Source organism: Somniosus microcephalus, chromosome 22 (assembly GCF_052327205.1).
Source record: "Somniosus microcephalus isolate GS21.2 chromosome 22, FLI_Smic_1.0, whole genome shotgun sequence".
NCBI classification, from domain to species: domain Eukaryota; kingdom Metazoa; phylum Chordata; class Chondrichthyes; order Squaliformes; family Somniosidae; genus Somniosus; species Somniosus microcephalus.
This window is the reverse complement of record NC_141008.1, coordinates 42,966,881-42,982,157: the sequence shown is the minus strand read 5'-3', so window position 1 is coordinate 42,982,157 and position 15,277 is coordinate 42,966,881. Positions and strand designations below refer to the sequence as shown.

Here is a 15,277-nt window from a genome sequence, read left to right as displayed (position 1 = left end):
AGTAAATATATTAACCTCATATGTTTAGATTCCAGTGTTCAGTAACATAACTAGTCTGCATAAGCTAGTTTTAACAGACAACACAGTGGAGTTAATTTTTATCTGGCCTGATCAAAGTTCCCTCAGATACTGTTCGCCTCCCTTTCAAAACTACCTCCCTCCCACTTCAGAAAACCCATACTTGATCATTCTGACCTTGTAAACCCCATCTTGATACTTGCCTTTCCTCTCAAGTCCTTGAACATTCTGTCATCTCCCAAATCTGTACTCATGTTTGAATCTCTCCAATCAGGTTTCTCTCCACAGTAGTTCTCGACCATTGTCCAGCTAAGTGAGACTACCCCTCGCTTAGTTCCACTCTTGCCTATCCAGTTGTAGCCACAGCATCTCCAGCAATGGCTTCTCTTTCCACCGCTGCTCTGTGATCTCCGGAGTCCCCTCCTTTTCCTCATTTACATGCTGGGGTCAGCTTCCACATGTATACAGGCAACACCCAGCTCCACCTCTCCACCACCAGTCTCGACTCCTCCACAGTCTGTATTGTCAGACTACTTGTCCAACAAGTAGTTTTTGATGAGCTGTCATTTCCTCCAGTTAAACATTGGGAAGACGAAAGCCATCGTCTTTGCCCCCAGCCACAAACTCTGTAAAGTTGCCACTGAGTCCATTTCTATCCTTAGCCACTGTCTCGGGTCGAACCAGACTGTTCATTTTTGTTCATTCTCCTCTGTGCCTTCGATCCTCCAGGACCTGCGTTCTGGAATTCTCTCCCTAAACCTCTCCACCTCCCTCTCCTATTTAAGATCCTTTTTACATCCTAGCTTTTTGATCAAGCTGTTGTTCATCCCTCCTAATATCTCCTTTAGCTCAGCATTAATTTTTGATTGCGCTGTGAAGCTACTATTAATACGCTATATATTTTTTTAAATTCTGGAATGTGGGCATCGCTGGCAAGGCCAGCATTAATTGTCCATCCCTAATTGCCCTTGAGACGGTCTGTGTATATAATACTAGCTGGGGGGGCCCCGCGTTGCCAGGGCTGTTTTGGGCCGGGCGGTTTAAATCGAGTCCCAGGCTTTGGGCCCTCTCTGTCCCTCTGTGAATCTGCTGCTGGGCAACATTTGTACCTTTTAAGAGCTTGAAAGATGAAAGTGAAAGAACTTATAAATGTTTTTGGTAAATCTTATGTTATTTTTAAAAGAGATACTAACTTTTTCGAAGCTGGATTAGCAGATTTTGAGCTGGAAGTAGTTGAAGCAATGGCTGCCCGATGCCTGAGTTCAAAATCATTAGTCCCGCCCACAGACGCAGCGATTGGCCAACCATCAGGTGACTGAACTGCAGGATTGGTCAATCATGACGGCACAGGATTGGTGGAACATTGACGTCAGTCACTCAATGCTAATTAGCAGATCATGAGTGGAATTTTGAAGGTTTTTTGTATAAGGCGCGAAAAAATTTTGTGCGAGCGAAAAGTAAATACGCTTACGACCGTCCTGGAATCGTAAGCTTTCTTTGGATGTAACGCACGTGTAGGTACGCTCTATAACTTTCGAGTGTATAGCCGGACAGGCACACCGAAGGACAGATAGGCAGACAGACAGGCAGACAGACAGATCAATCATTTTATATATATATATATACTAGCTGAAGTGCCCGGCGGTGCCGAGGCTTTTTCGAGGGCATGTTGTTGTTGGAAGAGAGAGAGAGAGAGCGACTGGGGGGGGGGGGGGGGAGAGAGAGAGAGCGCGACTGGGGGGGGAAGAGAGAGCGCGACTGGGGGGGGAAGAGAGAGCGCGACTGGGGGGGGAAGAGAGAGAGCGACTGGGGGGTAGAGAGAGTGCGCGGGTGGGGGGGAAGGGAGGGCGGGGGGAAGGGAGGGGGGAAGGGAGGGCGGGGGTGGAAGGGGGGGGCGGGGCGGTGGAAGGGAGGGCGGGGGGGGAAGGGAAGGGGGGAGGGGGGGAAGGGAAGGGGGGGGAGGGCTTGAGGCTGAGAGACAGGCACGGCCACGCCCGGTTGCCGTGGTAACCCTGCCGCCCCGCACTGCCGAGAGCCCAGCTCTCCGAGCCCCCGCCCCCCCCCCCCCCCCCCCGGCCGAGAGCCGCGCTCTCCGAACCCCGCCCCCCCCGGCCGAGAGCCGCGCTCTCCGAGCCCCGCCCCCCCCCCGGCCGAGAGCCGCGCCCTCCGAGCCCCCCCCCCCCCCCCCCCCCGGCCGAGAGCCGCGCTCTCCAAGCCCCGCCCCCCCCCCCCCGGCCGAGAGCCGCGCTCTCCAAGCCCCAGCCGGCCTGCACTCCCGTTGCCGGGGTAACCCGATCCGCACTCTCGAGAGCCCCGCCCCCCCCCCCCCCCCACCCGAGCCGAGCGCGGAACAGAGTCTCACCTGCTCCTGCTGCGCGCGCACCCTGACCCTCGTGGCTGACGCCGTTGCCCCGGGTAACGTGACACAGGGAGGGGGGGGGGTGGTGAGGAGCTTAGCAGCAGCCCAGTTACCTAGCTCGGGCCTGGCTGGGCAAGAAAGGCCCAGGCTTTCAGGCCTAAGAAAAAAACGGGCAAAGGTAGGAAAAAGAATGTTCAGGTGAGATAAAATATTTACAAATGAGTGATTTATTTTAAAAGAATTTAATAAATTGAATTTTATTTTGCTGGAAAAGTATATTTGAAAAGAAAGACGCAGAAAGCAGGAAAAAGAACGGAAGCAAGATGGCGGCTACTCACCTCGATTCAGAACGATAAGGCCCGCCCACACACGCACCGATTGGTCGACCGTCAGGTGACCAAAGCGTAGGATTGGTCAATCGTCCCGTCACTCGACCGTATGAGCGGATAATGATATGCTAATGAGCGGAACGTTGAAGGTTTTTCAGATACCGCGGGCGCGATTTTAGCCCGGCCGAAACGTAAATACACTTAAAACCGTCTCGGAAGCGTAAGCTTTCTTTGGAGGTAACGCGCGCGTAGGTACGCCCTGTAACTTTCGAGCGCATAGCCCGACAGACGCACAGGCGATGACAGACAGAATGACAGACAGACAGACAGATGTACCGATTTATTTATATATATAGATAGATAGATGTATTTAAATATTGTGAAACTCCAATGGCAACATGACTGGGAGGGAGCTGGCAACTGGCTGGGAGCTTTCATTGTAAAATTGAATGGAGGCCCATGCATCTGAGTCATAGTGCACTGTATTTTGCAGCAAAGAAATATGCCTGTTTTTTGAGGCAGCACTATCGAGCCTTGTCATACCATTTGAAAATTGTGTAAATTGCTCTCATGCTCCCCATAGCCCATCTCACCCTTATAAAACAGGTGCATGGGTGCTTGGTTGCCCTATAAAGGTGAGCTCTGTTGGAGTTTTCAGTTGTTGTAAAGTTTCTTTTTTTTTAAAGCTGCTAGTTAGTTTCATCTGCATATTCCTTTGTGCTTTAATACCTTTCTCTGTATTCACCGCATTTTTTGCATTGCAAGACTTTCATTAACACTTCTTTTCCCACAACAATCTTGCCTGCAGCTGCCGTTTAATTTGCCACACATTTTGTGAGCTTTCTTAAGTTGGGAACTATTCCTTTGAGTTTTGTGCTATCTTGTGGAGTACAAGAGGATAAGTAGTCTTGAGATACTGTAGACATGTGCCCAACCTGCAGGCAAGCCCGTGTGCCATTTAGTGATTGTACAACTAGGCTATGTTACAGTGATTTGATCTGTGAAGCCCTTGGAAGATGTGAGTATGGCCTCCTGAAGGTGTGCCATACTGAAGTATGGATATGCATGTGATGCAATGATGGAACTATTAGGACTTGGCATGAGTGAGCAGAATCTGTGCAACAGTTTGTGGCAGAGAATCTTAGGCCATCTACCAGGTACAAGGTACTGATGGGTAACCTTGCCTTGTCACAATCTAAATGATGGCATTTTCCCCCACACCTGTCTTCTGCTCTGTAGACAATGCTGAGTATTGTCACCACCTCCTGTCAGGCACGCTGCACTCCTATACCCAGGGGTTCCATAATAAAGCAACGGGTTTGGGTGCAGTTGCTCTCTACCATACTTACAGACTCTGTTTCATGCCCTTGCATTGCATTTTCTAACCACCTTCTAAGTTTTCACTGCTCTATATCCCCCCCCTCCCAAAGCAGTGCAGAAAAGTGCAACCAAAGTAACACTTAACCTGAGGCAGCTGCATGATGAGGAGAGATTGAAGGAGCTGGGATTGTTTGCTGTGAAGAGAAGGCTCAGTGAAATATTACTCAAGATTCTCAAGGGAATGTGTAAGTTGAATAAGTTTGAAATTACCACAAAGCCTAGTACCAGGGGACACAGACTCAAGCTTAGAAGAGTGGAGGTGCACATAGAGGTTAGATTTAACTGTTTAACACAGAGGGTAATGAATATATGGAACAGACTGCCCGGGGAGCCAGATAACGTGGAAACATTTTAGGGTAAATTGGAAAGATGATGAGTATTGTTATATTTTTGAGGGAGTGGACAATTGAGAGGTATTAGTTTTTTGGATCAGCAGATGGATTGCCAAGACTTTTCCAGTTCTGTACTTTCCAGTGTTCCTTTACGGGCTTTGCGTCAGCTGAAAAGTCATTTTGAGCCTTTAAAAAGGTTCCATCAATTTTTTTATCCCCATATATGGCCACTTCCCTTTAAGTGAACGCATTTCTTTAATACTGAGTAGCAGACTTTTAAAGGCTGTATGGTTGTGCAATTTCCATCATACTCCCTGCTTAAGACATAATTGGCCCTAATGTGTAATGTATGTTGCAATAACATATTTGTAGGTAGCTATAAAGTGTGTGTGTAGGTGTGCAAAAAATAGGAGGAGGAATTTTGTAAGTGGAGCAAAGGTAAGTGAAGTGTTGATTCGGATACTAGAAATAATAAACTCAGGAAAGAAGAACACACTGGAGAATTGCAGAAAGTTGAGCGGAAACTCAAAGTGCACAGGACGTAGCAAACCTCCAAAGGAAATGCACAGCTGATAGAGACAGAGTGTGAGAAGATAATATTCCGAAACACCAAAAGAATTTGCTGTACTTACAACTGAGCAAGAACTGACACATGGGGTTGACATTTCCTTCCAATATTACAAATTATGCCCTTCTCTGCAAAGTGATACAATAGAAATAAAGTTATTATTTATAATGTACAAATTTAGAACTACTTTTAATTTCAGAGGGGGATTATTTATTAAATAACAACAGATCATTTGTGGCATTGATTACGGTTAGTTGGATGGTGCGCTTCTTATAATGACAGAAGTGTTATACCAAATAATGTACAATGTACTTTTCTGCTGCTAAGTTGGAGTTGTGTTAAAGCTAGCAGCCTGTGTTTTTAAGACCGCAAAGTTTAATTGTTGTAAATAAGCACAAACCTGGGTTTAATTAGAGTTCAATTATTGATGCTGTGAGAAATTTTCAGATTACCAGATGTTTGTAAATTCCTGGTCCAGATCAATCTACATACTTCCCTCATCATTTTACAGGATGAAGGATTAGTAAAAATATGAAGGGTGAATAAAATAACCAGCAACACAGCTTTTGGAAGTGTGGGGCATGAGGCAGTAAGGTGGGGGTGGGGGGTGGGGAGAATGGCATTGTAGAAAGTAATGACGGAACAGTCACCTTTGGGAAGAGAGACAAATGGCAGCTCACAGTTAGGGCAGCGGCAGAGCCAGCAGGGAGAAACTATCGGGAACATACCCCATTTTAGTAAACCTGAAGAGGGTGGTGCTGTGGAGAACAGTGCCATTTGTCCTGGATGTGAAGCTAGAAGGACTTATTAGGAAGTAGATATGATGCACAGGTAAGTTTTTTAAGTTTGACATAAATAGAATGAAGCAAACATCATGACGGAAAAGTATAGGAAGGGTGACACAAAGGAAGTGCATGCTTTATTCAACACTTGTCGTATACCAGCTGATTTTGGGGGACACTCGTGATGAGTGACATGCCTCCAGTACTTGGTTTTATGCAGTCTGTATTGGACAAGAAGAACACAATGCATTTTGATAATAGTACAGATATGCAGATTAGTTCTGTAAACTTTTTTGACTTCAATTTAGTAACAGTTCATTTATAACATTCAGTTGAAGCATAGAGCAAAATTACAAGTTATGTTGAAGCTTGTTTGACAATAAAATCAGCACAGCACTCAAAGGGTTTGGAGTATAATTTACTGGATACCGATGGCTTTCAAATGAAAATCGCAGCAGCTGAACAATATAGTGAATTTAAACTTTGGGTTGTCTGTGACTGCTGTAGACTCAAATTAATATGATTCAGCTGTGGATCCAGTCGTTCCAGAACACACAGAGCCAGCACCAGTCTCTTCTACTACACCCTATGATTTATCAAACGTACACAAAGGAACTGATTGGGTAGATATATCTAATTCCGTACTCTTTGAAACTTTCATACTTAAAGAAAAACTGAAACAGGCAAGCTATGGATGGGGTGTTAAAAACAAAGTTACATAACATTGGTCATGCTTCCTAGTTTACTCCAGAGGTCAAATTGTATGTAGATTTTTAACCCTTTAAGAGTGAATCTTTTCTCCCTTCCCCCCCCCCCCCCCCTCCAAACTCCACTGAATATTGTAGCACGCACAATTATAATAAAATTTTGAGCACATGGAATTACATTTCTTTTTATTCTGGTATTGAAAAATGAAAACTTTTTTATTTTTGAATTACACAATCACAGTAAATAAGGAAAAAAATAAAAGGAAAAGAGGTCATCATCACACTAATGTACGTAGAATGTTGCAACAATGACAAGCATAAGTATAAGTTGAGAGAACATTTAATTGCATTTTTAAAAGACTTTAGGATTTGATTACATTTTTGTGCCGCACGGAAAATTCAGAGGTAGATTTTTGTCTTCACCGCCTGGTGATAATCTAATGGAACAGATTGCCCGTCCTTTATAGAACTCGCCCAAATGTAATTCCATAGAAATCAATGATACAAAATATGAGAAGGTTCTATAAAGGGCAGGCGATCTGCTCTACCGGATTACCACTCGGGCGGTGAAGAGGAAAATCTACCCCATTTTTGTTTTGTTAGAGTGGCTCAGTTCTAGGAATTGCCAATACTGTGCACTTTATATCCTTTCACAAGTATTTCTTTATCAAACTGCATTGGCCAGGGTTTTGTTTTAACAATATTGGGAATAGATGTGGTCTTTGATTTTATGTCCATATCCCTAAATCAAGTTTGTAAATTCACATTCAGAACGTTGTAAAAAATGTAGTTTGCAGATGTAATAAAATGTGAATTATTGTATTAATGCTAAGGTGCTAGCCTAAGGTTACAATGTAGGACAGAGCCTTCATGTGATTGTTTTGGACTATCCCAAATCTGGTATACTTATTCAGGGTGCAGAAAATGTTTGATTCTTGAACACTGTTGTTCTTCACTGTTTTTTACCTAATATATTTTTTTAATTTCAACTTTTTCAATAAAAAAAAGAAAATATATTTCATCCATGAAATTATTTTATGTAAAAATTTGTGTGGAGATGTATGTTAGGAATGTAAAATAAACCAACTTTAGGGGGGGACTTGCATTTATACTTTATTAAAACGAGTAGAAGCACAAGTTCACACGTGAATATTATCCTGAAAGGCCATTTTTTATTACCCACTCATGCTTCCATTATTTGGTAGTACGACTCTGTGAAGGGATGTAGTTTACAAAAAAAAATCCTACCTCTCTTACAAAGATCTTGTTCATTTTTTGAATTTGTACTTAAATATTGAAAGTTGTTGAACAACTTGAAGTATTGTATATCTAAGCATAATTCTATCATAGCACTGACTTTTTACTACCTCTCCTTCAGGGCAGAAAAACTTCAGCTGCTGAATCACAGGCCATTGACTGCTGTGGAGATACAGTTGGTAGGTTTAATTTCTTTAGTTCCATCAAAATATAGGAAAAATGGAAAGTGGTATACAGTCTGAAAGAAATATTCCTTTGGCTACCAAAAAACAAGGTGCAGTTCTCCCAGTGGATCAGTGTATAAATGCATCACTCAATGTGATATTGAGCCATACAAACACGGATAGCCCCCAGTTTTCTCCTTGGTCTTTGGTGAAGATAGATCAGTGAGGGTGACAGACGTGAGCTTGGGAGGGCAGTAAGCAGCCACGGTTCCTGCTCCCAAACATTAGACAGGGACTGCTGCTGGAAGGATGTTTAAGGACAAAATCCGAGTTTGGTTGTGTCAGAGAGGACACAATTCCTGTGGAACATTGCTCCAGCATAAGACACTGCTTTCAGGAAAGGGGGAGAGAAAAATCCACAGTCAATTTAATTGCTACATCTGTCCCACTTTCAGTTTTAGAAAAAAATATAACCCTGTGCTATGAATGCTGATTTCTGTAATATATGCATTGTGATTTATGTATATTTATACTATGCAATAATCTGGGTTCAGGCCATTTCTAGTATCTTATCACTGTTTGCAGAAAATTAATTTAGAAGCTTTCCTACAATTTTATGGCTGTTATATATTTGTTTTTCCATGTGAAAGTCAGCGAACATGAGCCGGTTAAATGACCTCTTGGGGCCTCTTTTTCAACTTAGAACTTGAGAAAACATACACAGATTCAAAGGTTGTGTTATTCTATTGGGCGTATTGAAAATTATAACAAATGCAGTATCTGACTGCTGCTAGACAAAAGTGTTTTGGCGTTGTCAGCAACGTTTCCCACTTTAATCACAGCTTTTGTACGTCCCATACTTAAGCAATATAAACGTTCTAGTTTATATAACTATAACATGCAGACTGGCCAGTCCGTGAGTGAATATGAAGACATGGCAGTTGGTTAACCATCTCAGGAAGTGAGTCTTAGAAGGGAACTCTCCTTCAATCAGTTTGTGAGATCCAAGCGTTTACTTTTGAACATAATTTGGTTATGATTCAACAGGATTTATGTCATTATGTTTGTAGGCAAAAGATGAAAGGTTTGCAACAACCTTTCAATACATGAGAGAATAAAAATTCATTTCCTCCTAATACTCTTACAACTAGCACAAAAGCCTTTCCCTTACTTTCCCCTGGCCCATTGAACACAGCTTGGCTTGTAGTGTCACTCAGCTGGTTAACTTTCTCTCTCAAACTGGAGTATCTTGTGTTTTTTCCCCTTCACCCCACCCTTTTTCAACCCATCTGAGGACCTCGCTTGTTTTTCAGTTTTTAGCTCTAATGAAAGATTATACCTGAAACTTTATCCCATCTTTGCTTTGTACAGATACTGATGGATCTGCTGTGTTTTTCCAGCATTTGTAGTTTTTCTTTCATTTTACTGTTTTATATACTGCCACTTTCCTTCCGGGAATGTCAGCCATCAAGAAGTTCTATTTCTCTCTTCACCATGATTTTCATTTGTCTGTTTTATCCTATTCATCATCAGTGTTATTCATTTCCCTTGTTTGTGTCCATTTGCCAAGACTACTTTTACAGCCATATCTCTTTTCTCAGCACCTGCTTCGAGTTTGAATGCATTCCACATTGATCTCAGCTTTCTCTTTGCGATCCACTCATGATCACTTTGTGATATTCAATCCTCAGTTTTTCGTGCAACCAGTCTCCTCTATTATGTGCACCCCACATGTGCTTTGACATCTCTTTTCAGCAGCAGCAGCTCAATTTGGACCATAGCTGTCCTAGTCCCTCATTCCACGTCATTCTTCAGTCCAACCATTGTTTTCACCAAAAAAAGTGTCTTCCTTTCGGGTAGCTCATACAACTCTTAGGTGCAAGCCAATTGCCTAAAACCTCTTTCCTTCACTCTCTTCTGGCCATCCCTTTCCTCTAGCCTCAATTATTGCCAGGTTTTCATCACCCCCTTTGATCTTCTCCTTTCTGATCCTTAACAATCTGTCCTCAGCAAGTGTCTTAAACTCATCCACCACCACACCCTCGTGCTCTCACCTCAACAAATTATGCGTTTGACATGATGCTGAGCTCTTCTGCTCATGTCACCAGTCATGGTTTCCCATTCTCTCCACACCCCTCTCAGCTTTCCACAGGATATCCTTGTTCATCCCTCCACCTCACCCACTTCCACCTGTAACTTTACTGTGCAACCACAAAAGATACACCACCTTTTGACTTGCCTTTTGCTACACTATTGCCCAAGGCCCCAAACATTCCTTCCCTTTAGCCCTGCTTCACCTGAAGATTACACTTGATCTTCACTCCTCATGTGCATGCTATGGGAGATCGACTTTTAATATGCTAAAATGTTTGTGCCTTGCATACAATTCCTGTGTTGCACTCACTTTCTTTTGTTACACTTTAGACATGATACTTTTGCCACAGAACCTCATTGATTGCCTCAAAGAAAACAGTAGCAAATCAGAACTGCAAAGGGAGGATATGTATAAATTAAAAGTGAGGAAGGTGGCTGGAAAATCACAAATAAGAAAGTATTGAAGTCTTATAAAAACCAACTGATCCTGAACGACCAGTCCAGAGAAGCTGTAAATATAGAAAAAACTTGCGAACCAATCAAATCATCAACACCTTTTGAAAAAGAATTTGTCAGCCATTTTTCTTAGTAATTGAAATTTCTGTTGTCCAACACAATAAAACATTAAGAAGTTATATATTTGATCATAACGTAATGAAATTTAGCAATTAAATTGTCTTTCGTGCCTTTTAGTAGTCTCATTCAAGTTTGTATTTAAACGCCTCGGATTCTTTCCCAAACCTGGGCTTGAATTTGATATTTTTGCTCGCTCTGTGACTCTGTCAGCTGAAGGGCAGATCCCGAGCATGGGCAGTGTGCAGTTTCCCAGGAAGCATCGGTGGCATTTAGTGTTTCTCGTAAGCTTCCAGCAGTATTTATTTGGTTGTTTTTCAAAATTACTTGCAGAAAATTGGAGGACACATTTCAGTATTCAGTTTTATGTGGTGCTCTTTTCAGAGAGGCTGTCTATATTTGTGCGTGTGTGTGTGTCTAAAACAGGGATAGATTTCAAATGTGGCACACTGTACTGATCACAGCTGCTGCAACTTTTGTTTATGTTCAAATTATAAACTTTCTATCTCATTTTTCTCAGTTGAAATGTCAAATTGTATCTCTGTAGAATAGAATTTCAGTTTGTCTGTTTTTTTGAAAATGACTTCAGTACAAACAGGACAGTTAACTTGAGTAGGTTTTCAACTAAACTTTTATATAAAAGCTACATATTCTGCTGGCTTCAGGGCTTCTGGCCGCTGTTCTCTAAGTGTGGAAATACTGTACAAACATCCAGTATGTTTTTCTTGTTTGAACTTCAGGCTGCCCCTAGAACCCCTGTAGACCAACCGTCTGGTCCGTGGAAAGTCCCAGCCACCAGGTTTCTTCAGGTGCACTTCTCATTGAGCACCCAGTGGTCAGATGAAAGGGAAAGTGAAGCTGTGTATGTCCCCCTTCCTGCCTCATTTACATTCTTACACTGGGTCTGCACCTACTCCATGTACAAGCCCAGTGACACTATTTTGGGGGAGCCCAGGAAATGCTAGAAAATAATATTGGACAATACACAGACCTACAATTACAGTGTGGGATACTGGCATGTTAATGCTTAACGGGCCTGTCTGAAGTTCCCCTCTCCACTGTTTCAATGGAAGCATTACCTCACATATTCTGAATGGGTTAATGCCGCCGTGAAAATTGCAGAGAGATGAATTTCAGACAAACACAATAATCACTGGTACACTTGTATCATACAACATAATCTTGGAATCAAGCATTTTTGATTTTTTTTAAAACTTGACCATAATCTGGGAACCTGTGATAACTCAAAATAATTTTGAAATATTAGAACTGGTTACTGAAAATAAGCCATTTTTACAGTTAAAATGTTGTTTTCATTTGGAGATATTGAACCTTTAAAATTAATACGTTTCTTGGGGCTTCAATAGAACATGCAAGACATTCTTTACAATAAGTTGATATTTTATTCACTCATTTTTATTTGCAATGGAATAAAATTGAATAATTTTCATTAACAAATGTCAAGTTATCTGTTCTAATGCTCCAGATGGTAGAAGAGAGTGAAGAAAGATTAACAGAAGAACAGATTGAGGAGCTTCTACAGACTATCAATAGCATCTTGCCAGGAGACCCTGATGAGCAGGCTGCAGCTCAGCAGCAGGAAGAGGTGGATATGGTTGCCGAGGGGGGTGGAAACCAAAAGGCAGAATCCTAGCAGAATCAAGTAGACAGACACTATTTCCATTCAGTAAAATGTTCTGATGATTGACCTACCTTGGTTTTGTATTTAAGCCTGACTGACTGTACTGGGATTCAAGCCTGCAGCAATAGTATTTCAGATATTGTCCAGATGTTTTCAGTTATGCTCCATTCTGTACATTGTGAGACGTAACCTATGATTGGCTAGTCTTAATTAAATTGATCAGTTTTAAGCTTTTATAATTCAAAAGGTGCAAAGGCCAAAATACTTCAACCTCTACAGCTGTGAATTTGGTAAAAGCTGACCAATTGTGTACCTTGCATGTTTTGTTTATAGTTGTTAGTCAGCGGGGGAAAATCTTCCAGACTGCTGTACAAAAGGATGTTTGTGCAGAATTGGAGAGGAAATACTTGTCTGTGCATTTTGTAAACAGAAATACAAGACTGTGTTAATAAACTGAAACAATGCATCTGTAGTACCATACAGGTATTGTAGTATTATGTCCCTGAAAGTAGTTTGCCAAAAAGTGGAGTTTTAAATCATTTTGGAAAGTAATAAAATAAATGTTCAATTGTTACGTAAAACAAATGTTGAAAAATATGGGGAAATCGGTTCAGAGGTAACAGTAGCAACTTTGGAATGATAATTGTGAAATAAACTTTATTTTCGGGTGAGCAACTTGAGTTTGTATGCAAATAGTGTAAGATTTGTTGGCAATCCTTTGTATTCCACCAAAATCTCTTATGTTCCTCAAAGAAGATAAAAGCTTATAAGCTGTGGTGCTTACTGCCCCAAGTCAGTTGGAAATGTAAATTATAAGATTATTGGCGTCTTCAACATTCAACCAGGTTGAGTAGAAAAACTGGCTAGAAACTCTAGAGGTTTTGTACTGGGCCACATGGGGTCTAAAGAATGGCCTGAATTCTCTCAGTCGTGCTTGTGGCAAATACCCTTCCTTCACATTTCTTTAAGTGTGGAAGGAGTATAAGGGTTAACTGAACTAACCATTCCTATTTGCATTAAGCTGTTGGATGTTGCCATTCAGGGGAAAGCAACCATTCCAAATCTTCCATGATGGAGACTGAGAGATGCCGAAGACGAGCCTCTATACAGTTGTGTGCTTTTTACTAGTGAATTTTATGCATCTATTCATTATGGCTGCGGAAATGTGTTGATGTGTAGTGGTCTGCAAGATAAATTGGAGCAAATCTGAACCAATATATGGAAACTGAACTAACTGCAGGTCCATTTTTTCTAATTCCGCATTGATATGGATGGCAGGTGCTTTAGTCTACCATGTAATCAAAATTGGTCACACTATGTACTCCATGGTTAATGTCAAGCTTAACTCACATGTAATTAGAATTAAGGGGATGATCTGGTATTATGGCAGTAGCTTTCACTTTCTCTTTATGGTAAATAGTGTGAAAATTAAGATTATGCTGTGCTTAAATATATTTGGAATGCTTCCACTAGGCATATTGTACAGCATGTTTAGACATTCGAGTAAGTTTCTCAAATTGATTGGGAGAATACTGATAGAGAGTTTATGTGGCAGGCATCATCCATCCAAAGATAACTAACCCATAATTGGGGATTCCCAACATACTCTGCTTTTGAAGACTTGCATTCTAATTGCAACTTTGTAAATATATTCAACCTGACCATGTAGTGGGGAAAGAACCATGTAGGGGCTGGGAACTGGCCTTATGCGATACAGAAAAGCATTACATTTAGCATTAGCACTGTATGGAGCACAACACAACACTCCCTCTCCCCTCCCAAAACAAGGCAGCTGGAGTTTAAATAAAGGACAAGGGATGACGGAAGTGTGCGTTGCTTAACTGGGGTACAGTTGGAGAAGGCTGGGTGCCTCCAATCCTCCAAAGCACAGTCTAGAAATTTCTAGCCAGCTCTGTGCGCGTTTTTAAGCTGCAGGAGATTCGCTGTATTTGTTTATCTGCCAAATGAACAGTGGCCATCAGGATGTGTTCTTTTCCAAGTCAAGAAACTCTGTTGATTAAAAACAGCCAGAACCAACAAAATCCAAAACAACAAGAACAGATGGATCATCATAACCAGAGAACATATGGGGATGCATATGGCAGCATTGTGCTCAAGCACTCCACTCAACTGGCAGCAGAAGCCAGTGATCTTGAGAGATTCCCACTGAACCAGGATTTGATTACCTCTAACACAATGAAAACAATTCCTGAAGGGATAATACCCCATGCAAATGCATATAGATTCAATGAAGGATTTTGGACAGATAAAGTGTCCCACTGAAAATGCCAACCTATAATTTTTTATTCAAATGCTGAGTAACCTGCTGTGCTTTACCACTATTTACTGCATTCCTGAGTTAAAATGCATAAATATCACCCATTTATTTTAAGCAGATTAATGACTTCATTAAAAGAAAAGACAAAGAAAGTCATAAGAAATGAGTGATTTCCATAAATATCACCTACAGTAATATCTAGTCTATCATCAAAACAATGTTGGGCCGGAATTTCCTGGCACAGTAATGTGCTGGCGAGTTTAATGTGCCGCCATTTTTAATGCGTAAACCGTCCAGCAATTTGTAGTGAGGAAGAGATACCCCGTCAGTTGCGGATCGGCACAATTTGCGTTGCTCCGCTGTTAGCCTCGCAAAATTGGCAGCTTGATATCAGCCTCCTCGTGAGTTTCAAGAAATTGTTGCATTTGCACAGTAAATACAAATTAAACTCGCCGCATAAAGTTAGGGCTGGTACTTAACAGCATAAGTACCCTTTTAATGTCAAGATTCATGTTCCTGTAATGACACTTAACCACTCCGGCCAAGAAAGGGAACAATTGAAACTGGAGTCTCATTCCAGCAGGTAGTCAATTGTTCTTAGAGAAAACATTTTAATTAAAAATTTTACATTTTTACATTTTTTTCTTATTTTTCTTTTCTGTCTCTTTTTTTCTCTCTTAATTCAATCTTTCCTTCTTGTTATTTCTCTTTCTGTACCTGATTTGACTCCAATTCACCCACCTTCTCAATCGTTCCTCTGTTTCTTCTCAATCCTTCAATCTCACTGGTTAAAG

The 15,277-nt window shown here is 41.5% G+C and overlaps 1 protein-coding gene across 2 annotated transcripts in view; it reads left to right on the top strand.

Moving 5' to 3' along the window:
- The window catches only part of crcp (calcitonin gene-related peptide-receptor component protein), a 75,956-nt gene extending 63,080 nt beyond the window's left edge, over nucleotides 1–12,876 (top strand). Inside the window, exons 6-7 of one of the 2 annotated variants that reach the window (XM_085964529.1) lie at nucleotides 7,854–7,911; nucleotides 12,029–12,876. In XM_085964529.1, the coding sequence (XP_085820655.1) occupies nucleotides 7,854–7,911; nucleotides 12,029–12,217 (247 nt within the window). In that variant the 3' untranslated portion in view covers nucleotides 12,218–12,876. The remainder of the gene's footprint in view (nucleotides 1–7,853; nucleotides 7,912–12,028) is intronic. The other variant, XM_085964530.1, reaches the window with a different exon arrangement.
- Nucleotides 12,877–15,277: the final 2,401 nt, after the last annotated feature.